This window comes from Drosophila mojavensis, unplaced genomic scaffold (assembly GCF_018153725.1).
Source record: "Drosophila mojavensis isolate 15081-1352.22 unplaced genomic scaffold, ASM1815372v1 contig_80, whole genome shotgun sequence".
NCBI lineage: Eukaryota > Metazoa > Arthropoda > Insecta > Diptera > Drosophilidae > Drosophila > Drosophila mojavensis.
Genome location: NW_025318906.1, coordinates 13,774,761 through 13,795,227, shown reverse-complemented (window position 1 = coordinate 13,795,227; position 20,467 = coordinate 13,774,761). Strand labels below are relative to the sequence as shown.

The 20,467-nt window shown below is 39.2% G+C and overlaps 7 protein-coding genes across 12 annotated transcripts; 4 read left to right on the top strand and 3 right to left on the bottom strand.

The window, feature by feature from the left end:
* Window positions 1–530: 530 nt before the first annotated feature.
* On the top strand, window positions 531–1,723 carry LOC6579822 (immune-induced peptides). 2 transcript variants are annotated; one of them, XM_002005659.4, is made up of 4 exons: window positions 531–637; window positions 704–922; window positions 979–1,505; window positions 1,578–1,723. In XM_002005659.4, the coding sequence occupies exons 1-4, from the start codon at window positions 586–588 to the stop codon at window positions 1,587–1,589; spliced, it is 810 nt and encodes a 269-aa protein (XP_002005695.2). In that variant the 5' UTR covers window positions 531–585; the 3' UTR covers window positions 1,590–1,723. The 2 variants fall into 2 exon arrangements, with proteins under 2 accessions (XP_002005695.2, XP_032586204.1); XM_032730313.2 differs by having other exon boundaries at window positions 571–922.
* A 342-nt stretch (window positions 1,724–2,065) lies between these two features.
* On the top strand, window positions 2,066–3,511 carry LOC6579821 (protein lap1). Its single transcript, XM_002005658.4, has 3 exons — window positions 2,066–2,530; window positions 2,588–3,172; window positions 3,228–3,511. Exons 1-3 carry the CDS (start codon window positions 2,351–2,353, stop codon window positions 3,468–3,470), a joined length of 1,008 nt encoding a protein of 335 aa, XP_002005694.1. The 5' UTR covers window positions 2,066–2,350; the 3' UTR covers window positions 3,471–3,511.
* Window positions 3,494–4,005, bottom strand: LOC6579820 (mitochondrial import inner membrane translocase subunit Tim10). The gene is made up of 2 exons (XM_002005657.4): window positions 3,852–4,005; window positions 3,494–3,787 (listed from the first exon to the last, which is right to left on the bottom strand). The coding sequence occupies exons 1-2, from the start codon at window positions 4,003–4,005 to the stop codon at window positions 3,660–3,662; spliced, it is 282 nt and encodes a 93-aa protein (XP_002005693.1). The 3' UTR covers window positions 3,494–3,659.
* Window positions 4,006–4,083: 78 nt separating this feature from the next.
* LOC26527960 lies at window positions 4,084–4,404 on the bottom strand. Its single transcript, XM_015163895.3, has 2 exons — window positions 4,301–4,404; window positions 4,084–4,237 (listed from the first exon to the last, which is right to left on the bottom strand). Exons 1-2 carry the CDS (start codon window positions 4,336–4,338, stop codon window positions 4,084–4,086), a joined length of 192 nt encoding a protein of 63 aa, XP_015019381.1. The 5' UTR covers window positions 4,339–4,404.
* A 148-nt stretch (window positions 4,405–4,552) lies between these two features.
* LOC6579819 (golgin subfamily A member 1) lies at window positions 4,553–7,719 on the bottom strand. The gene is made up of 6 exons (XM_002005656.4): window positions 7,323–7,719; window positions 6,474–7,259; window positions 6,305–6,403; window positions 5,518–5,931; window positions 5,215–5,454; window positions 4,553–5,157 (listed from the first exon to the last, which is right to left on the bottom strand). The coding sequence occupies exons 1-6, from the start codon at window positions 7,497–7,499 to the stop codon at window positions 5,035–5,037; spliced, it is 1,839 nt and encodes a 612-aa protein (XP_002005692.1). The 5' UTR covers window positions 7,500–7,719; the 3' UTR covers window positions 4,553–5,034.
* A 98-nt stretch (window positions 7,720–7,817) lies between these two features.
* On the top strand, window positions 7,818–20,413 carry LOC6579818 (centrosomin). Of its 5 annotated transcripts, none has more exons than XM_002005655.4 (8): window positions 7,818–8,131; window positions 14,080–14,123; window positions 14,667–15,037; window positions 15,108–15,185; window positions 15,517–15,720; window positions 17,382–17,564; window positions 17,625–19,617; window positions 19,674–20,413. In XM_002005655.4, the coding sequence occupies exons 1-8, from the start codon at window positions 7,938–7,940 to the stop codon at window positions 19,925–19,927; spliced, it is 3,321 nt and encodes a 1,106-aa protein (XP_002005691.2). In that variant the 5' UTR covers window positions 7,818–7,937; the 3' UTR covers window positions 19,928–20,413. The 5 variants fall into 5 exon arrangements, with proteins under 5 accessions (XP_002005691.2, XP_043866729.1, XP_032586201.1 ...); XM_044010794.1 differs by lacking the exon at window positions 7,818–8,131 and adding an exon at window positions 9,046–9,074; XM_032730310.2 differs by lacking the exon at window positions 7,818–8,131 and adding an exon at window positions 10,413–10,637.
* On the top strand, window positions 11,899–13,781 carry LOC26528463 (lysozyme 1). The gene has a single exon (XM_044010796.1). The coding sequence runs from the start codon at window positions 13,150–13,152 to the stop codon at window positions 13,660–13,662; it is 513 nt and encodes a 170-aa protein (XP_043866731.1). The 5' UTR covers window positions 11,899–13,149; the 3' UTR covers window positions 13,663–13,781.
* Window positions 20,414–20,467: the final 54 nt, after the last annotated feature.

The following is a 20,467-nucleotide window of genomic DNA, read 5'->3' as shown; positions in this document are numbered from 1 at the left end:
TTGTTCGAGTACTTAGATTTAACGAGCATGATTTGTATTTCATTAAAAGCAATACGTACACATATATACATATATGTCTATGGGTGCAGTGAAACGAACTTGATCTAAGACAGATTATTGAAACTTGTTCGTTCGCTGGGTAATGCCCGATTCATACTTCTGTGTAATCAGAACCAAAGCTAATGAAAACAAGCAATATATGTATATACTAAAAAGATTTACTATATATGTATATAATATATATTTGTATACCCACATATATTTACTTAATGAATATACCATATGCATTTGTCAGTTTTCTATGATTTGCGAGATAAAATCGCATTGGGCTGAGAGATCTATCAGTTTAGTTGGTCGATGTCAGTTTTAGCATATAGAGATCAAATGCCTTATATATACACACCTATAAAATGGTTGTCATATAGATAGGCCGAGCTTCTGAATTTCCCAAGCTAGATTCGCTTACTTATCAAATCGAATGTTGTCGTGGTCGTCGTCGTTGGGGAAATTTTCTGCCGATTGAGAATGCATATAAATAGTGGAGGAGCTCAATGTTGATAGCATTCGATTGAAATTGGCTGTGCAATGGGTTCACAAGGTATACTTGGATTGAGCTGCGCTCTCTTGCTGTGTGCAGGTAAATGGATGAAACTAATCAACACGAAATTCAACTCTCTAAACATATATATTATATTGGCTTTAGTGATTAGCGCACAGCAGACCTACGATGGACGCAATGGTCCACATGTGTTCGGCCCACCTGGCCAACAGGTGTATATACGTGGTCAGAATGAAGGCCCCTATCAGGTGTCTGGAGTGCCCGGCACATTCCAGAACTCCCCTAGTTCCGGGGGATCACACAGCTACACAGATGAGGACGGCAATACGTATGTGCATAACAGGAATAGAGCAGGCAAACCAGGTGAATAGCAATCAGCTGTCATTCATCACATTGTGCTTACACACCTCGTTTTACAGACACACACAGCATATCTGGCCCGAATCTGGTGGCTCGCCGTGGACCCGATCCCTTGACGCTTCCTACAAGTGCTTATCGGCCCCCACGACATGTGGTAATTAGTCGTCCGGATCGTGTTGTCGGCAGCAGCAGGGATGGCCCACTCATAATTAGTCGCAGTCGTCGTGACTTCCATGTCGGACGTCCCGATCGCACCGTTGACTACAGCGCTGGATCCGGTACTTTTGTCGTACAGCGCGGCCGTCGTAGTCCCGACACCGTGCACGTGAGTCGTCCGGATGGCCGTTCAGTGAGCTATGGCGATGGAGGTTTCACTGCCAATGGCCGTGATGGACGCACTGTGGCCCACTCCCGCCATAGACGCGCACGTGTCCAGGGCGAAAACTTTGTGGCACGCGATGATCAGGCCGGCATCTGGAACAACAACGTCTCCATTTGGAAGCGTCCCGATGGACGCACAGTTACCGTTGATAGCAATGGCAATGTCATCACCTCCGGTAGTCCCAATGGACGTGGCCCACAGCGCGTAAGTGACAAAGTTATTATGCTATATTTATATTTGCTTCAAATATTTATATTATTATTCTTTCTTTTTTAGTATTCCGGCTAAGACAGGAAGGAAGGACTGAAGAGGCAGTAGTACGAAATAAATCTTAAATCGAATAAATTAAAATTAATTTTCACCGTTGTAGTGTATAATACATATATATGTAAATCTAAATGTAATTATTGGATAAAATGAAACCGTGTCCATCTTTAAATGTAGAACAGAGAAAGAATTCTTTTTCAAAGTGAGAGAGACTTGTCATTTTGTTGGCTTGCTAATTGCTCTCTTGAATTTTGATTTGTGCTTTCTCAGAGCCTCGACGTATTCCGGGAGAAGAGTATATATCAGTATTTCATTTAAAATTACTTGCAATGCTCTAGATTTCTCATTCTAATAACTTAAATGCAGATTCAGTTATAAGACTATCAGGTCTAGTCGAAATTTGATAAGAATTTCCATAGAGATATGTTATAGTTCACTCCAACGTCTGGGTCTAATCAAGAGTATTTAATTTTCATCGCAATCGAATATGCATAATTTTAATTTGGCGAGCGGTGAAATAGATAAATTTAGAAACCCAGAACCAGGCCAGAAGGTTTCTACAGTATATAGTCTATACGAGGGCATATGTGTCTATGTAACTACACAGATATACATATCCATGTATGTATGTATGTGTTTATTTGTTTAGTTGACTCTGATGCTGTGAAAAAGCTGTATATATTTGGAAAATATTCGTTTTAAATCGTGAAGCTGTCACAGACTTGTTAAATATAACTATTTCAAGTACAAAATAGATACGCCAATTCGTGTATAGACAGGTGATGGAGGCAGTTTGCCATTTCTTTCGTACCAATTATATATTAGCCAACTGCGAGGATGTGATACAAAAGAAGGGTTTCACGCTAAATCTGTCCCATTACCAAATGGACGAATTGCCCGAGATAATTGAGCACTGTGAAACGCTGATGAAGCTCTTTCTCAATCAAAATAAGCTAACCAAGGTTGTAGAGTGAACGAAATATATATGGATATGTTATATAGATCTATTTAATGTCCAGGTGCCCTCCAGTCTAGGCAACTTGATGCGGTTGCAGGTCCTGGCGCTGGACTACAATAAGCTCGATGAGTTTCCCGCTTGTGTTTGCCAATTGGTTCGATTGAAATTCCTGAATGTTAGCTGTAATAATATCGTTAGCCTGCCCGCGGAGGTGGGACAACTTACGGCCCTGGAGACCTTCTGGTGCAACAATACGGGTCTCCGTGCGCTGCCAGTTGAACTATCGAATTGCGAGCATCTGGAAACGTTGGGAGTGCGTGGAAATCGATTGTGCAAACTGCCCGATCAACTGGGCAAGCTGTCGGAGTTACGTTGGTTTACTGCCGAGAACAATGATATAGTGCAAGTGCCAAATACATTTGGAATGTTGCAGAATCTGGTACATCTGAATTTGAGGAAAAATCGTTTGAAACGGCTGCCTCGCATGCTGGTGGTCATGCCCAAGCTGAGATTCGTTTTCCTCAATGACAATCTGATTGAGCAAATGCCAAGTCGGGAGGAGCTGGAACAGCTAAAATACGTGCGCATGCTGAATTTATCCATGAATCCCATTAGCACCAAGCCCGAGATGCAGGAGCTGGCCAAAGTAAGTGCAGATAAGCCTTTCATTTCTGCTTGTTAAAGACTTCTCACATTTACAGCACTTAATGAACATTTATGTGGAGTCTGTTGAGGACTACCCAGAAACTGCCACCGGCAACATTTTTAGCGGCAACAGCGACGCACAGCCACAGCAGGAGCAGGACAATGATACATCATCGGATTGGGCCAACAGTGCAAGGACCAGCCAATTGGATAGTTCCGATGAGAGCACACTGGAGAATACCATTGAAGATTTAAGCGTTATGTTGCCCGAAATGTCTCGATTTGTAACAACATTTTAAGATGATTAATCAAAATATATAAATCTGTTGCGTACCGTTTATTCGTATCTGTCTGTGTGAAATTGGATGTGTATGTGTGTGTAAGTGTAAAACGTAACAATTGAAATGCGCTTTGGCTTGGTAGCTGGACAACAGCTACACAAAATATACAGATGGGTCAATATGACCAAAAACCTAGAAACGGGAAATTTAACTAGACATTTTCTTGATCAGCTCCTCGTCCTGCATGGACATGGCGGTCAGCTTCTTGCCAATCTTTTCGTGTATGTCCAAATACTTCGCAACACATCTATCGATGCAGACCATTTCGCCTTTGCCTGTAAGAAAAGCGTCATAGTTATTTTGCTTCATCAATGAAACTCAATAAAAATAGAAATTTACCTAATTCCGATTCGCCGTAACGAGGCGGAATGCACTTTTTGTGGCAGGCATTGGTCATGCGGTTATATAAATCCGACATCATCTCTATCTCCATTTCTTGCATCAGCTGCAATTTTGCCTGGTCGGCCACACTTATTTGAGGCATTGCTGCCATGTTGTTTAATTTATTTTTATGAATTGATTATGTATTTCTTGTTGTCTATTTTTTTTTTTACAATTTTACTTTTGGTTTCTAGTCAAAACGCCTGACGGAAATAGTGTGATCGTATTCACCGTGGTTTGCCTTTCTCATGCGCTCTCTCACACGTAAGTTCTCAATCCTTCGGTCTTCGACTGATCTTTTTGACAAGACAAAAGCGTAAACACCACCAACGGTTAAAAATGCCCTAATGTACACGCAATTTTAATTTAAGTCAAGGAATTTCATTTACTACACATATGTTACGAACCAACAAACAGCAATTCGGCCAGCGTTTCCAAGCGGCATTGTCAATAGACACAGTGTGACTGTGATACTATGAATACGAAAATACTAAAACATTACAAATACTAAGTAAACGAAAAGGTTTTATTTTGACATTTACAAACGATAACAAGATATCGATTATAGCTTTACGTGGTCGATTGTGCGACAGTAAATCAATTCAAATTCATAATAGGTCCAATATTTCATAATATAATAATAATATAATTCATAAAAATTGCATTTGGTATAGTTTTTATTGACAGTGCATCACAAACAGTTCTATATAAGTATATAAGTATGATAAGTATACACTGGAAATATGTATAATTATTTAACATAAAAAATCAGACTAATAAAAGCAATTTAAAATTAATATAGTATGTATAAAATAAAAATTATAAAGAGCGTACATGAACCATGAGAGCCTTGAAACGTCATGATCACATCAACAGAAAAAATATGCAGTATATAAATATTTAACAATATATAATTTTGGTGTTAGTAAATCAGAGATTAACAGAAAATAATATTCAATCACAATGTAATGCAGTGTATTATGTACATAGTACAAATGACTCCTAATAAAAAACTAATATACATATATATGTGTATATATGTATGTAGGAATGTATGAATTGTATGAAAATATGTACATATGTATGTACTCAATTATTGCACATTTAATTGAATGGATTTATCACTAAGCTGTGATAAGGTTTAACTCGGCTTCACGCCAAACCAACTCATTTTCCAATTAAGTGTATCGTGCAACAGTTTTTCTTCCTCCGGTGAAAGTTGCAACAAAGTGGAAACTGCCCTCACCAGATGTCGTGCCTCGACCTGTAAAAAAGACTTGTTAATTTAATATTCTGTATAGTTGAATTTAAATGTAAATACCTCTCTACTGGTCAAGAATTTGACAATGACATGTTTTAAATACTTAAAATTTACTTCGTCCATTATAATGCAATTGGGCTTGTTGTCTGATTGAAAGTTCTCAATGGGAGCATTGGTCACTCTAAAGGCGGGTGTTACCTGATCCGTATCCACATCGATGGTTGCCATTTGTGAGCTGCGAAACTCCTTTTGCAGAGTCTTCTTAAGATCCCCCAAACGTTGATTTAATGTCTTTATTGTCTGCCAAGAAACGGAAGAAAATAAATAAAATGATAAATAATATAATTTGAAATAGGTTACTACCTTATTCTTCTCTGCAATTTCACGCTGGCTCAACTCATATTTAGCCTGATCACTCGCACTTTGCTCCGCTGCATCCTTGAGTAAATGCAATGCCTGTCTTGCCTCTTGCAGATCCTGCTCGAGTTGCTTATTCTTGTCATGCAATTCGTTGGACTCCGTTTGCTCCATGCGCAACTCCTTCTTCAGCAACTCTTCGCTCTGCGAAATCTCCGCATTTCGTAAAAGCGCAGTCAGTTTCTCCTCTCGTTCCACTTCTAATTTCATTTGCGTGTCACCTAGAATTTCTTGCTTCTCCGTAACTTGAGAACGCAATTTTTGCGCAATTTGCTCGGCATTTTTCACATATTCACTAAATCTTTCGTCAGCGGTTGTAAGGCGAATTTTCAAATCTTTCGCTTCAGCTGCTAGCGTTTCCTAGGTTTTTAAGTTTTATTTATTTAAAGAGGTAAGATAGGGTTTTTTCTCTTTCATTTTTTTGTAAACATAAAAGCAATTTAATAGAAAATTGTTAAATAAGAAAATGTGTTTCTCTTTGGTAAAACATTAAAGCAATTTAATAGATAATAGGATTAGATTATATTACAAAACGTTGTTAAATTAGAAAATGCAAAACAGAGGTAAATTAATTGTTATTGTACGTGCTAGGTTTTTTCATTTTTGGTTAGTTATACAATTAGTCATGCCATTTAACTATGTATAGGTATAGGTATGTGTGTGTTTGGAATTGTGTATGTGTGTGTTATTGATGCCACTGCTAAACGCCAGCTTCTGAAGAAAGGATACTCACAGATTTGTTGCGTTCGAATAGAATTTGCTGTTCGTTCTCTTCGCGACATTCTTTCAGAGCAACATTCAGTTCATCAACTTCGTCCTCCAACAATTTAATCTACAATGCAATTAAAAAAATTATTCATATGAAGAACTTTAAACTCCTTTCAAAAAATGATGCGACGTACCTTGTCATCTCTTTGCTTGATCTCAATTTTGGCTTTCTCGAGCTCAAATGAAACTTGTTTAAAATTTTCTATGGCCTCGTCTCTTGCCTTTAAGGCTTTTCGCTTTTCGGTGGTTTCCTCGGCCACCTGTTGGGAGAGGCGACTCACTTGCTTCTCGAGCGCAAAATTTTGACCACTCCATGAGCTCTTGATGTCCGATAGCTGCAAGTGTGCTTCCTCAAGATGCTGCTCCAATAGTTTGTGCTCCTGTACAAGTGCCTGCACTTGTTGTTCAGTGCTCAATTGAGGCAGTACATCCAAACGAAGTTCTTCCACAATTTTCATACGCATTTTCATATTACGATTGTCCTCCTGCACGGCAGCGAGTGTTGTGGTCAATAGGCTCTTCTCCTGTTGCGTGGCATGACGCAACTGCTCTAACTCATCGCGCAGATCCTCAGCAATGGGTTCTATATTGCGCAAACGTTCCAGCTCCTGATTAAAGTTCTCGATTTGCTGTTGATATTGGCGTACGGCATTCATATGATCGACGGCTTCCTGTTCACGAAAGCCGAGTAAGCTTTTCAGCTTATCAATTTCGATTTGTTGCAATGTTTGTATCTTCTCCTGTTCCTCGCAATAAAGGTCCTTTTGGGTTTGGGCTACTCGCACGGTTTCCAATAAAATTTCATTTGTTTTGTCCACTCTCGTCTTCTCCTCCTGAAGCTGTTGCAAACTTTGGGTTAGGCAGGCCACCCTAGAGGATAGCTCGTTGCATTGGCTGCGTAGCTGGCACAACTGTTCCGACTGAATATAAACAGTTGTTTATTTTTTTTTTTAAGTATATAAATATGAGTTCTGTTTGCTCACCTCGTTGTAGGCTCCGCCCGTATCGTCAGCTACGTTCGAATTGATGCTCACACGACGGCTGCGTATGCGATAATTATTAATATTGTTATTATTGTGACGCTGGTGTGTCTGGCTTGCCGACGTGGACACATCTTCGCCAGTTTCCTCCTTAATTTTGTTTTTTAGCGTAGCAAACATTTTTATGTGCTTGCCTGCCTTTGACTATTGCACGGTTAAGATTCGATGAAACGTTATTTGGTATGAAGTGGATCGCGTTGCGACACAACAGCGTTACGGCCGCTTTGTTTTTATATCATTGCTCCAATTAAGGTGTGTTTTGGGTTTAGGCTTATCAAAGAAATGTAAATCTATTTAAATTTGCAGTCTATATATGTTTCTTCTTCTTATTAGAAGAAATACGTGCAGCGCCGAGCTTGCCACTGAGTTAAATTCTCATATCTGGCAGCACAGCTGTAAGGTTGCTATTGTGATTATCGATAAGACTTAAAATAATAGACGCCAAAAACATCTGAAGAGCGCGCTAAATTTTTATAATTATTTAGAATAACATACAGTAATAGAGTCTAAAAGTAAAGTTTTAATAAACAGTTAAAATATTGGTCCGAACTAAGAAAAATGGATCAGGATTACTCGAAGCAAACAACTCGAGACATTTGTGACAGTGATGCAATGTGTACGTCGTCCTTAAAGGAAATCTCCTTAATAGAAACTGTGACAAGTTTTCTAGAAGAGAACGGCGCTGGCGAGGTCGATCCACGGATTTTGAAAAACTTGGCAGAGGCTCTGTCCAAACGCATAAGCACAGATGAGTGAGTACTAATTTGATTTGTTCTTATTGTGCAAGCCGCATGCAGTGTACCTACATGCATAGGTGCGCGAGTGTGCGTGTGTTGTAGGTAGCTGCGCCTTTGAAGTTTTGTTTGGCAGTGCAACATTGCAAGTGCAACGCACATTTTGGCTTTGATCCAAAACTAAATTTGGATTCATTAAAATGATAAATTGAAGCACACACAACATACGCATGTATCTATATATTCACTAATGCCAATGCTCAGCCATCCGCATCTGAGTACTAAGTGGACAGAACTGTATGATCAAAGATCATGAGCATTGGTGCCGCTCATTGGCAGGTTCTCCCTCACTCGCTGGTGAGTAAGTGATGAGCATACATGTGTGCATGTGTGCGTGTGTGTACATAACCCACCCCATTTGCCCGCGAGAGCAAAATCCAACACACAGGCATTTGCCATATGTGGTGGGTGAGAAAAAGAGCGCACGCTACGTACGGAAAACACGAGCGCAACATCTGTCGTGCGTTCGAGCGGAGCGCGTTTTCCTTGCAGAGTAAACGTACTCTCCTATGGGATGAACGGCGGATGATGCTGCTGCTGCCCACTGTGGTGGGGTTTTTCTCTCGTTATCGCGATGCGCATTTTCAGTAATATTCTGGCATTCGGTTCAATTAGACATACCATACGTACAATATATGAAGTGAACTTCAACCTAGTATATTTCAATTGTATTTTTGTTCGTTTGTTGTGATTGTGCTTCTTCGTTTAACGCCTATCAGTCTTTCTTTTTGAGCAATATATACAAACATATGTACAGACGTACAGACAAATAAATATTAACATACATACATATATAACGCTACTCGGCGCGCGGTTAAGTAAATAAAGACCCTGTATATATAAATACATATATACATATACAAATATATGCGCGTGTGTGTGCAAATATGCAACAACAAAAGTGAGCATAAGATAGCTGTTTGTGTTTTTTTTAATCATTGTGTGTTTTATGTAGATAAAAACCGTTGATGAATGCTCTCCTATAGTGTAAAAAGATACAATATTCTTATATAAATTAAACAACCTATTTGCATGCTCATATGTGTATTATGAGTGTGTGTGGTGTCCGTGCATGAGAGTGCATGTGTGTATGTGCATAAATTACGGCTACGCGCGCCTCATCTTGTTGTTGATTTCCTTTGTCGTTGTTGTTGTTGCTGCTGCTGCGGCTGCATCTAAATTTAGTTATGGAAAAATATAACACATCTTTGTACATACATATCTATATCTATATATATATATATATATATATATAATATATATAACTGCGTATTATTGTGCTCGATTAATCGAGTAAATGAAAACAGATAAAAAGTCTTCTAATATAAGACAGATATCTAGACAGTATAAGACTTTTGTTAAAGTCCTCTTAAAGCGGATATATGCACTCGGTATTCAAGTGGCAAGTTCCTTGGCTTATATACACACGTTCCTACTAGCTGCCTTTGACCTTTGTTGTGAACCCCCTAAAAACCCTGCACTGCATTGTTACAAGACCCGCAGCTTTCCCTTTGCACCACCACAAATTCGGATGTTTGTTTGGTACAGTTTGTTTTGTGAATGCTAGTTTTGTATATGTTTTATCCTTTCATATATTATTTCTATTCAAATTTTGTGTTTGCCCGAATGCACCTCCGCCTTTGTTTTTGCAGTGTATGATATATTTTTCACAAATGAGTTCAACAATTCAAATATGGTCAAGCAGAAACAGTCGAGTATCTTGTCTAACGCTCTAGATTGAGGAAAACTGTGTGCGGGGAAAACTACATTTAGAATGCATTTTCGTCGTCGTGCTTTTTGGCGCCAATTGATCTTAATTATTCTCAATGACCATTTATATATAGATAATTATTTCGATTGCAATTAACTTAGTTCAGGTAGTCAGCGTGATAGAAACATACAGGACACATATGTTGGCCTGTGCAACAGCTGTTACAATTACAGTAGACGTTCGTTAAGTACACTATTACAGTTGGCATGTGGTAGAGAGGAAAATCTATAGCAGAAAAACATCTGTAATATTATATAAATGACTGCTCTGGAAAAATCATGAAACTATAAAAATAGATGACTATGTGACATATGTATAGACACTATTTAGAAATATACTCTGTTAGCAAAACATTCAAATATACCTATTCCGAAATTTCTACTTTGACATAGTTTTGTTTTTATTACTTATAAAGTTTTACAAGTCAAATTTTTTGTATTGAACAGCTCTATAAACAGTTTTTGAAAAACCTTTTTTATTTATGAATTTAATTAAGACACTATACCTTATTAAAAGCACAATTTCAAGATTCTAAATTTTTGTACAATAAGAATTATTTCGAATCATTCAAAAGTAACAAAATTTGCCATTGTTTATTCAGTTTTGATAATTTATTTATTTTAATATTTATTTAAATACAAGCCAAATAATGCCGAGAATAAGAGAAAGAAAGTCAAGTTTCGACAAAGCTAAGTAAAATGTAAATTAAAAACTTGGGTGAATACTCCTATGATTTTATGTTTATGTATGTGAATTACCATGTAGCACATCGTTGGTGGTCTGGGTAATTCATAGTCGAGCATTCTCTACTAAAGGAATTCTGCTTTAAATTTCTTTCCTTTCTTGCTTCTATTATAATTGAGTGTAAAACTCTCTTCCATTCTTCAATTGACCACTGTCAGCACTGGAAGTGCTCAACATGTGTGGTTACACACTGTAGTACACCTGTTGGTGGACCTTGCCGTGCGCGCAATCCTTAATAATTGTGTATATACACCATTTGATGGGCCCAGCTGGCTGTAACCATAGCTATGGCCAAAATAGCCAGGCGGGTCAAAACAAAGCCTAACAACAACAATAGCAACAAATAGTGGCCAATAAATTGTAGTCGTACATCAGCTCATAAGTTTTGGTATTTGTGTTTTTGCTCATTTCCCAAAATAATTCATAGAGGAGACACGCACGTGAAATTGTGCAAATGTGAAAATGTGAAAATGTGAAAATGTGTGGCCCACATGTGTCGCCGGGTCTGCAAATTGCAAATTGCGTATAGAAACTGCGAGAAGTGATAGCTACGGATGCAGCCAAAATATATAAGAAAAAGCTGATATATCTATGCTGCTCAGATAAAGAAAGCATAAAACATCTCCTGTGATGTGCGGCGATGCTGCGTAGCATCATTTTGGGAGCATTTGCCTAAGCAATGCAAGCGCCTTGGCTGGCTGCCTTAGCTGCCAATGACTCATAGAAGGCGCACGACGCACACACACGGCCATACTTATATATGTATATATATACATATATCTATGTGTTTGTGGTATAGAGTACTTATACCTGCACTGAAGTTGCTTTTATTTAGATTCGGTGTGCCGCAAAGCTATTTAGGATAAGCACAACAACAACAACGCAACAAAAGGGATGACGCATTCGTTTGACTTTAAATAAAATCAAAGTCGGGATTCTTATATGTGTATATATATATATATATATTTTTCAAATCGTTTCGTTCAGTATATTACATGAACTGGAGTGAACTATACTTAAATAAACCAAAAAGTCTGCAGTTTTAATGCCAAATCAATTAAAGTCTTATCATAATGGCGGGATTATTTCGTACGAACTCTGTGATCGGCACAAATGATTCCCCTAAAAGATCACCATTTAAACGATTTTCGGTTTGCTCTGGAACGCCGAGCACTATTTGGTAAGTTTCTATACGATGTATTTCGAAAAGTATTCATTAGAATACTTTAAAAAGTTCTGTTAAATCTTTTATATATCCTCTATATTTCTCTGGTAAATCAAACATAAATACACAAGTTTCGATAGATTTCTTGTACTCTTTTTTTTCCAATTTCCACAAAGACCAAGTTTAATTACGCTAATTTCGGCTGACTTTTTGTGGCTTTCAACTTTTAGACTTACTTTTTATTATATCCATTCACATATATGGTCTCAGTTTATTTGAAATTAAAAGTTTCATTGATTTGGCAATAAAAAAAAAGTAATCAAGGTGTGCCATTTCTATGCTACCGAAACAATTTATACGCTTCAGTTAGCGCGGCTACAAATTTTTTTGGCTATTCTTTCTGTATATGCTGCAGTATATATAGAGATAGATAGATAGAGATATATTCATATGTATGTCATGTGCAATAAAAATGATTTGTCGCTGGGTTTTTGATCAAATAGGTAAATAAGACTTTTTGCAAGCTTTAGAAAATGTCAACATCTGTTTGCTAATTGAATGCTCAATCAACTTAGTTATATTAATGAAAATCGTATAGAGAGATAGCACATATGGATGTTTGGAAATGAAAATTGCTTTCATTAACTGACAATTTAAGTGCATGAGAACTGCATAGAGGGGTGCGAAATGAATACCTTTAGCTATTCCACTTAGAATTTTGTAACTTCCTTAATTAGGTACAATCAATGCTAGCGCCATTTAGTGATCACTGATCAGTGTACGGTATTATTGAGTCGACAAGTCTTATTACTATTTGATTTATTGATAGAATTATATTTATACATATGCATGTCGATAGCAGTTAATTATAGTGGCTTGAAGTAGCATTAAAACAATTCAAACCCGTTTTAAATTGACCTCCAGACTAGAGATGACAGCGTGTTGAAAATGTAATTATCAATTAACTTTTTATTTAATTTTAATATTGGACAGTGTGATGAGGGACTGAATAGGTATATATATACAAAACTTTAATTATGGAAGCTTTAATAATAAAGCTTTTCTCTGCCAATTCGCTTTACAACTCTCGTGAGCATTACATAGAGAGGAGCGAACTGAATTCTTATGAATTCATAAAAGTAATAGAATAACTCATATATAGAGACTTATTTTTCGTGCTTCTTAGATATAATTTAATAATATAACGATGATTGGCTTGCCCATCTCTAGGGCTATGAGCTTCAGGTGTCTTGAGTTCACAGAGTTAGTTCAGTAGCTAAATGTTAGTTTAGTAGAATGAATAAGTTTGCTCTGACTAGCTGGATGTGCCTGCTAGGCTTCAGCTCTATGTTGGCCTTACGTTTGGAGCCTTGCGAGTTGGCTGGTCAGCTTTATATATTGGATGTACCTAAAGTGGAACTGCCCCTATGGTTGTGCATAGCCGATTTCGAGAGTCGCTTTAATACCCATGTTATCGGACGGGCCAATTCGGACGGCAGTCGGGACTATGGACTCTTTCAGATCAGCGATCGATATTGGTGTGCCCCGCCGGAGAAAACAGCCTACCACGCGTTCAACGAATGCAATGTGAACTGCACCGAGCTCTTGAGCGATAATATCACATCGGCCGTTCGCTGTGCCCGACTTATCAAGAAGCAACAGGGCTGGACGGCCTGGTCTGTTTATGCAGAGTTCTGCAATGGAACGCTTACGGATGCGGATAAGTGTTTCCAGCAAACAACCGAAGCAGCTACAACCGAACCGATTCTGCAAATAGAAACCACAACCTTTGACCCGGAAATAGATTAAACTGTTGTCATATTTTGTATTCAGCTCTTATCACTGCCTCTTTAAGTGAATTATATACTTTTAAAATATATATTAGTAGTATATCTGACAATACTCGGCGTTGTGCGTTGAAGATGAAATATAAAAGATGTTCAATGAAAAGATTAGCATAGGAATTGGAATAATGTAATACCTATATATGATATAAATATAAACAAATTTGAATACATATATATGATAAAAAAATAAAAAATGTATATATATTATAATAATGTTTACCCCAACTGATTAAGGCTTTTTGGTACTGAAAGTAATATTCATTTTGTTTTTTTTTTGTCTACGTTACATAAAAGTTAAATTAATTTTGTTTTTATGGCATCAGCTACAAAACTTTTCAAGTTCTAATCGAGTTTTATGGCTTTTCTTTTACATTTACAGCACAAGTCCCGGGGGTCTTCAAGATGTAACCCTAGAAAATTCATGTAAGTATAAAACATACAGTGAATAAGTTCAAACGAAAAACACACTGAAAAAAAATCATTACATGTTACATGTATAAGATAAAATACTTATATAAAAATGAAATAAATAAATATTAAAGTGATATACATTTTAGTTAGAGAAATGCTTCTAGGTGCTTAGATGTATGCGAATTTACAGGGCATTTACAGTTGACGTTTGGTCTTTATTGTCAGTTTCCCGATTTGTTAATACTCATTCTTTAGAGTTCGCCAGAACTGACTATCCGTGTGTATTATGTCAACACATACAACTATTTTATTAGTTTAGTTTGGAAGCACACCCGTAAATACTAAATGCAAATCAATCACTTAGTTTCCTTTTATATATATATTTTTTTTATTAATTGGCCAAAATGGGCAAAAACGGCGTTCTCTCACCGGTCTCGCCGCGAACAAACAGGACAAGTAGCTTACGCATGTTTGATGGTATTAGTAGCATGCAAATTTCTGAAGACTTAACTAATAATTTATTTTTCTTTTCTTTGCTTTATTTTATTTCGATAGATACTAGCTTCGATGCGGCGCGTGCACCGGGTGGTATCCATTCCCCCATGCAGGGTCGCTCCGTAAGGGAGTTGGAGGAGCAAATGTCTGCCCTGCGTAAGGAGAACTTCAATCTTAAGCTTCGAATTTACTTTATGGAGGAAGGTCAGCATGGCTCACGTGGCGGCAAACCACCTGCCGATTCGCCGGCTAAACAGTTGATTGACTCCAAAATTGAGATTGAAATACTGCGCAAGCGGGTCGATGAAAAGACCGAGCTATTAAAGGATGCGGCACGCGCTATATCCCAGCACGAGGAAATGCAAAAGAAGGCGGACATGGAAAGCCAAGCCCTCATTGAACAAATGCAACAGTACATTCAACAGCTGGAGGTAAGCATCATGATTGAGATGTACTTATTTTAATGTAAGAACTAAATTCGAATTCTTCTTTCACACACAGAGCTCCGTCAAGCAGAAAGCATCCAAAAGTTCTGTGAATTCGCTGGATACTGAGAAGTTAAAAGCTCTCGAAGCTGAGGTTAGTTAATGTACAAGGTAGCCGGATAGTATTTAGTGTAAAATTATCTATATATTATTGGGGAATAGTTTTTATTGATTGGTGTGCATAATAACGTCTTCATTGGTTTCGGTTTATGTTATGTTGATAAACGATTGATTAGAATGAACAATGTGTTCTATCGAACTGTTACAGAAGAACGATCAAACCTATCGAACCAATTTGAACTGGTGAACTATACTATCGGCTAAAAAGTCCGTTAAGCTTCACAATTGAGCTGATTAATCATATTGAAACTAGAACTCTCATCTCTAACCATTTGAATTAAATTTATTTTTATTACCATAAACAGATTCAAAATCTAGAGAGCGCCTTGCTCGAAGCAGATTTGCGGGAGGCAGAGGCTAAGCGGCATCAGGAACTATTGTCAACAGAGTTAGCTGAAAAGCAGGAGACGCTTGTGGCATGCGAGGCAAAGATCGAGGAGCTGGCTATAAAAAATGCCAAGCTGCTCGAGGAGCTGGATAAGCACAACGATAGCAATCAGCAATCGAATGTAAGTATAATATAAATTGTAGTGTATGTAGAATTCGTAGAATGGTTGTGTGAGCTCTGGCCCGATTGCTTGAATCATATTTAGCAAACTATAACGAGGCAGAAGCTCGAATTAAGCGCCATTGAAAATGAGAATAGACGCCTGCTCGACGAGCTAAACGTTGCCCAGCATGAAATCGAGCTACAAAATAAGTGGATAGGTGACGCAGTGAGTGTCCTAGATGTACAGCGGAAGACCATAAAGCTAATGGAAGTAAGTAGACGTGCGAATGAGAGAGCAATAGAGTAGGGCAAGCTCTAATCCAAAACAACCTCCATCAAAAGGACATGAACAGTGAAAAAGATCACGCCCAGCGGCGCCTTTTTATACGACTAGTTGAGTATGAGGGCATGATTAGGAAGCAAAACTGCGAGGTTAACATTGTGCGGCGGGAAAAGCAATTTTTCCAGGATCTCAGCAATAAGCTGCAATACTGTGATCGGATGAATTACCTGGAACGAGTTGCCTTCATACAGCCCATCCGGTTTAATAAGTTTCGTGAGATTTCCAATCGATCACCAAACTTTTCAGCGATCAGCATATTGTTCAATAATCAAGATCCGCTGACTGCGAAGCAAGTGAGGCACTTGTATTACTCCATGCCTGAGGTGAAGCAATAACCACATTGTTTTACTTATATATATATATATATAAATCCGATTCGTTTCGCAGCATTGCAGACCAGTAACAATGCCTTTGTCGGTGGCAGCGCCTAGTACGGCATTTTATAATTATTCCCTGCCGCCCTTTAATGGATTGCGAGAGCTGCTTTGCCGCTGGTGCTGGTGCTCGATGCAGTCGCCCAATTGATGGATTTTACCAAAACCAATACAATCAATCAACCAATCATGTTCAATACCAGTTTAAGTAGCTACACTGTGCCGCGACACGGCCATTCTGTGTTTCCCGGCAGATCAGCCAAGGCCCATGATGTCCCTCCACTTGTCTCCGAAATGCAAAATGACCCATGAAACTGGACAGTGTACAGCTAAATATGTATATTTATATACATGTGTATATATTTTAGATATATGCATATGTATATATATATATATTTCTCTCTCTACATAGATATACATATATATCTTCGTTTACTCTGCTGATGATCTGTTGGCATACTACTTCCTATATATGTATAAGTATCACAGATATATATTTATATATATATATCTCATACATATATTTCAGTACGTATGTCCGGCCGTCGATTTTTCGTATTTTCAATTAAGTTAGAGTTCCAATACAATTTGTTAGCATAGTGTGTCGATATATCATTCGCTGGTAGTTATGCAAAAATTTCTCGTTATTAAATACTTACAAATGTAAATAAAAGTGATTAAAAAAATACATTATGGATATGTCATTTAGTAGGATTGTATGTCAAATTGTCATTGCAACTGAAATACTTTGATAAATCAAATGGTCATGCAAACAATTAATTATAAATAAATTGTAATATACAATAATTTGCATTGTACGCACTCTATGACAGTTGCTCTTTCATCATCGGTAGTTACTTAAGATAGCAGCTGTCAGCTCTCAGCTCTCTGGCCAGTAGCTCATCAATCATTCAATCAAGCATTGGTAATATAATTTCCATTAACATCCATTTTATCTTTCAGACTCAGTCGCCAGAGCTGCGCGCCCAATTGGCCGACAAAATCTGCGAGCTGCAGGATGCCGAGGAGAAGCTGAAGGAGCGGGAGCGAGTGCACGAGCAAGCCTGCCGCACAATACAAAAGCTAATGCAAAAACTGAGCAGCCAGGAGAAGGAAATCAATCGATACAAACAAAAGCAGCAACAGGTACATAACATATGATATTCTATATAAGTATATCCATATCTAAAGCCCTCTCTATTACAGAACAATTCCCTAACGGAGATCTCTTCTCCCGTCAAGCAGCACCATTCGCTGAGCGATACCGAGACCTGTAATGTGGACATTTCACGCAGCCTCAAGCAGCGCTATGAGAAGCAAATTGAGGATCAGGATGAGCTAATCAAGCAGCTACAGTCGGAGGTTAAGAAGAAGACCGCCAATTTGCAGAATCTCGTGAACAAAGAGCTGTGGGAGAAAAATCGTGAAGTGGAGCGCTTGACCAAATTGGTCAGCGGTAAACAGCACTCGCAACAAACCGTGGAGCATTCAGGCGATGATTCCACAGCTGGCACAGATTTGCAGCAATCCTTCACAGAGGCTGACTTCGTCAAGGCTGTCAAGCGCAATCAGCTGCTGCAGCGCAAGGTCGATGTGCTGCTGCAACGATTGGATGGTGCGCAAGAGGATAGCAAGTTGGTCTCTCAGCTGAAGCACGAGCTGCAGAGCGCTCAGCTTAATATGGAGAATGCCAACAAGTGGCGTCTGGAGTGTGCCGATGTGTGCAGTGTGTTGACGAACCGATTGGAGGAACTGGCTGGCTTCCTTAATTCCCTGCTCAAGCACAAGGATGTGCTTGGTGTGCTAGCAGCGGATCGTCGACATGCTATGCGACGTGCTGTGGATCGCAGTCTGGACCTGTCCAAGAGCCTGAACATGACTTTGTCCATCACGGGCGTTTCGCTGGCCGATCAGAGTCTGGCGCAGCTGAGCAAGCTCTCCGAAATGCTCTACAACAACGAGCCGGATGAATGCAATCATACGTACAATTCCCACGAGGATCTGCAGACGGCCAAGGCGTCCAAAGCCGAAGCACGCAAGGAGCGACGCTCGCTGCCTCTGCCGCAGCAGCAACCGGACAATCAAAGCGAGTCGGAGGCCTGGTCGGAGCCGGATCGCAAGGTATCATTGGCGCGCATCGGACTGGAGGATACGTCGAACAGTGTGGCTGGCGAGAAGCATCACAGCGAATCGGATAGCGAAGGCCACGCCTGTACCACAAACACGATCAAGCAGGAGCGCCGAAGCGAGCGCATTGCCCAGCTGGAGGCATTGATAGCGCAACGTGATGAGCGCCTGCTGCAAGCTCAATGCCAGCTGGTCGAGGCTGACAATCGCTACAAGCAGGAGCAGCTGCGCGTCCTCGAGTTGAGTCAACAATTGGAGCAGTTGCGTATCCAAAACGATGTGCTTCATGCAGATCTGCGCGCGATTGGCTGCCAGGAGGAACAGCAATTGGAAGAGCTTCAGGCTCTCATTGAGCAAAAGACGCAGCAGTTGGAGCAGCTGCAAGTGGAGCACAAGAGACTGCAGGCGGATGCACAAATCACAGAGCTGGAGCTGCAGGAGGCGCACCAACAAATCTTGGCAGTGCAAAAAGAAAATCAAACAAAGCTTGCGGAATACCAGCTGGAAATATCTGAGCGCTTGGAGGCACAGCAGCGTCTACAACAACAGGAACTGGAGCGCAATTGGGTAGCCTTGGCCAAATATGAGGAGCTGAAGAGTCAGCTGGCCCAGTTACAAAGTTCCCTGGAGTTCTACCAGGACAATGAGAAGGAGCTGAAGCAGACACTCGTTGAGAATGAGCTGTCAGCTCGTGCACTCAAAAAGGAGCTGGACGAGAGCACGCTGCAAGCCTCAAAGGCCATCATGGAGCGCACCAAGGCCTACAATGACAAACTGCAGCTGGAGCAACGGCTGGAGGAGATGAGGCTGCAGCTGGTCCAGCTGCAGGAGGAGCAAAAGCACAAGCAAAAGCAAAGGCAAAGGGAGCCCAGCGATGTCTCACAATCCGGTTATACATCAGAGGAGCTGCCTCAGCGGCAACGAGCAATGGGACGTCTTAGCAATCCATCGCCGGATCTGGGCATCGAGAGTGATACGGGTCGGGTGCAGAGTGTGGAGCTATCGAACGCACAGCATCCCTTGCTTAAGACCGTGGAGCTGGTCAATGATGATATACTTGACGAGAAGGATGGTAAGTCGATGAATATTAATATTGAAAACCAAATCTGATAGATACCTCTTCAACAGATCTTTCACCGGATACGGAACCCCCAGCCGGAGAGCTGCCCGTGCCGGTGCACGATTGCCTAAAGGTAGAGCAAGAAAATGCCGAATTGCGTCGCAAACTAATACGCACAAAGCGCGCATTCGAAGATACCTATGAAAAGTTGCGTGTGGTTAACAAAGCAAAAGCACAAGTCGAAAAGGATATTAAAAATCAAATACTTAAGACGCACAACGTCCTGCGCAATGTGCGCTCCAATATGGAAAATGTTTTATAACAACGATTGATTTGATTGCAAATTTCATGCGGGTTCACAATTATTTTTTATTTCTCACGATTTTCGCATTTTTATTTTTCTACTAATTCCTTGTTTTAATGTTCTCTTGTAAATGTCCTGTAAATAAGGCACGCAAAGCAACGAGTTATATAGCACTTGCATTTTCGAAAGACTGTATAATAATAATAATAACAATAAAATGGATATATAATTTTATATGTAACAAAATGCAAGACAACCAGAGACACAATCGTTCATATTGAATGACTAATGAACATATATACATACATACATATACATATACATTTACATATTTATATATAATACTTACACTATATATAAGTGCACAACTAATCGAAAACAGTATCATAATCCCATATAGATCCTATATATAACTCTTGAATAACTGATGCCATCTCTTGCCATATCAGATCGTTTATTTTCTATAACAAAATAAAATGATTATTCTATTTTGCTTGATTTAAATATTAATTTGATTGCTATGAATTTTCGTTTTCAGTTAAAAATCGGCATGGATAT

What these genes read in the sequence shown, in the direction of transcription:
- LOC6579822 (XM_032730313.2), top strand. Translation starts at nt 586, where the DNA reads ATGGGTTCACAAGGTATACTTGGATTGAGCTGCGCTCTCTTGCTGTGT. An exon ending in GAATAGAGCAGGCAAACCAG is followed by an intron (nt 923 to 978) that starts GTGAATAGCAAT and finishes CTCGTTTTACAG; the next exon opens with ACACACACAGCATATCTGGC.
- LOC6579821 (XM_002005658.4), top strand. Translation starts at nt 2,351, where the DNA reads ATGGAGGCAGTTTGCCATTTCTTTCGTACCAATTATATATTAGCCAAC. An exon ending in ATCAAAATAAGCTAACCAAG is followed by an intron (nt 2,531 to 2,587) that starts GTTGTAGAGTGA and finishes TTTAATGTCCAG; the next exon opens with GTGCCCTCCAGTCTAGGCAA. An exon ending in AGATGCAGGAGCTGGCCAAA is followed by an intron (nt 3,173 to 3,227) that starts GTAAGTGCAGAT and finishes TCACATTTACAG; the next exon opens with CACTTAATGAACATTTATGT.
- LOC6579820 (XM_002005657.4), bottom strand. Translation starts at nt 4,005, where the DNA reads ATGGCAGCAATGCCTCAAATAAGTGTGGCCGACCAGGCAAAATTGCAG. An exon ending in TTACGGCGAATCGGAATTAG is followed by an intron (nt 3,788 to 3,851) that starts GTAAATTTCTAT and finishes CTTTTCTTACAG; the next exon opens with GCAAAGGCGAAATGGTCTGC.
- LOC26527960 (XM_015163895.3), bottom strand. Translation starts at nt 4,338, where the DNA reads ATGCCGCTTGGAAACGCTGGCCGAATTGCTGTTTGTTG. An exon ending in GGCCGAATTGCTGTTTGTTG is followed by an intron (nt 4,238 to 4,300) that starts GTTCGTAACATA and finishes CGTGTACATTAG; the next exon opens with GGCATTTTTAACCGTTGGTG.
- LOC6579819 (XM_002005656.4), bottom strand. Translation starts at nt 7,499, where the DNA reads ATGTTTGCTACGCTAAAAAACAAAATTAAGGAGGAAACTGGCGAAGAT. An exon ending in AAATTGCAGAGAAGAATAAG is followed by an intron (nt 5,455 to 5,517) that starts GTAGTAACCTAT and finishes GTTTCTTGGCAG; the next exon opens with ACAATAAAGACATTAAATCA. An exon ending in AATTCTTGACCAGTAGAGAG is followed by an intron (nt 5,158 to 5,214) that starts GTATTTACATTT and finishes TCTTTTTTACAG; the next exon opens with GTCGAGGCACGACATCTGGT.
- LOC6579818 (XM_002005655.4), top strand. Translation starts at nt 7,938, where the DNA reads ATGGATCAGGATTACTCGAAGCAAACAACTCGAGACATTTGTGACAGT. An exon ending in AAACGCATAAGCACAGATGA is followed by an intron (nt 8,132 to 14,079) that starts GTGAGTACTAAT and finishes TTACATTTACAG; the next exon opens with CACAAGTCCCGGGGGTCTTC. An exon ending in AGTACATTCAACAGCTGGAG is followed by an intron (nt 15,038 to 15,107) that starts GTAAGCATCATG and finishes TTTCACACACAG; the next exon opens with AGCTCCGTCAAGCAGAAAGC.
- LOC26528463 (XM_044010796.1), top strand. Translation starts at nt 13,150, where the DNA reads ATGAATAAGTTTGCTCTGACTAGCTGGATGTGCCTGCTAGGCTTCAGC.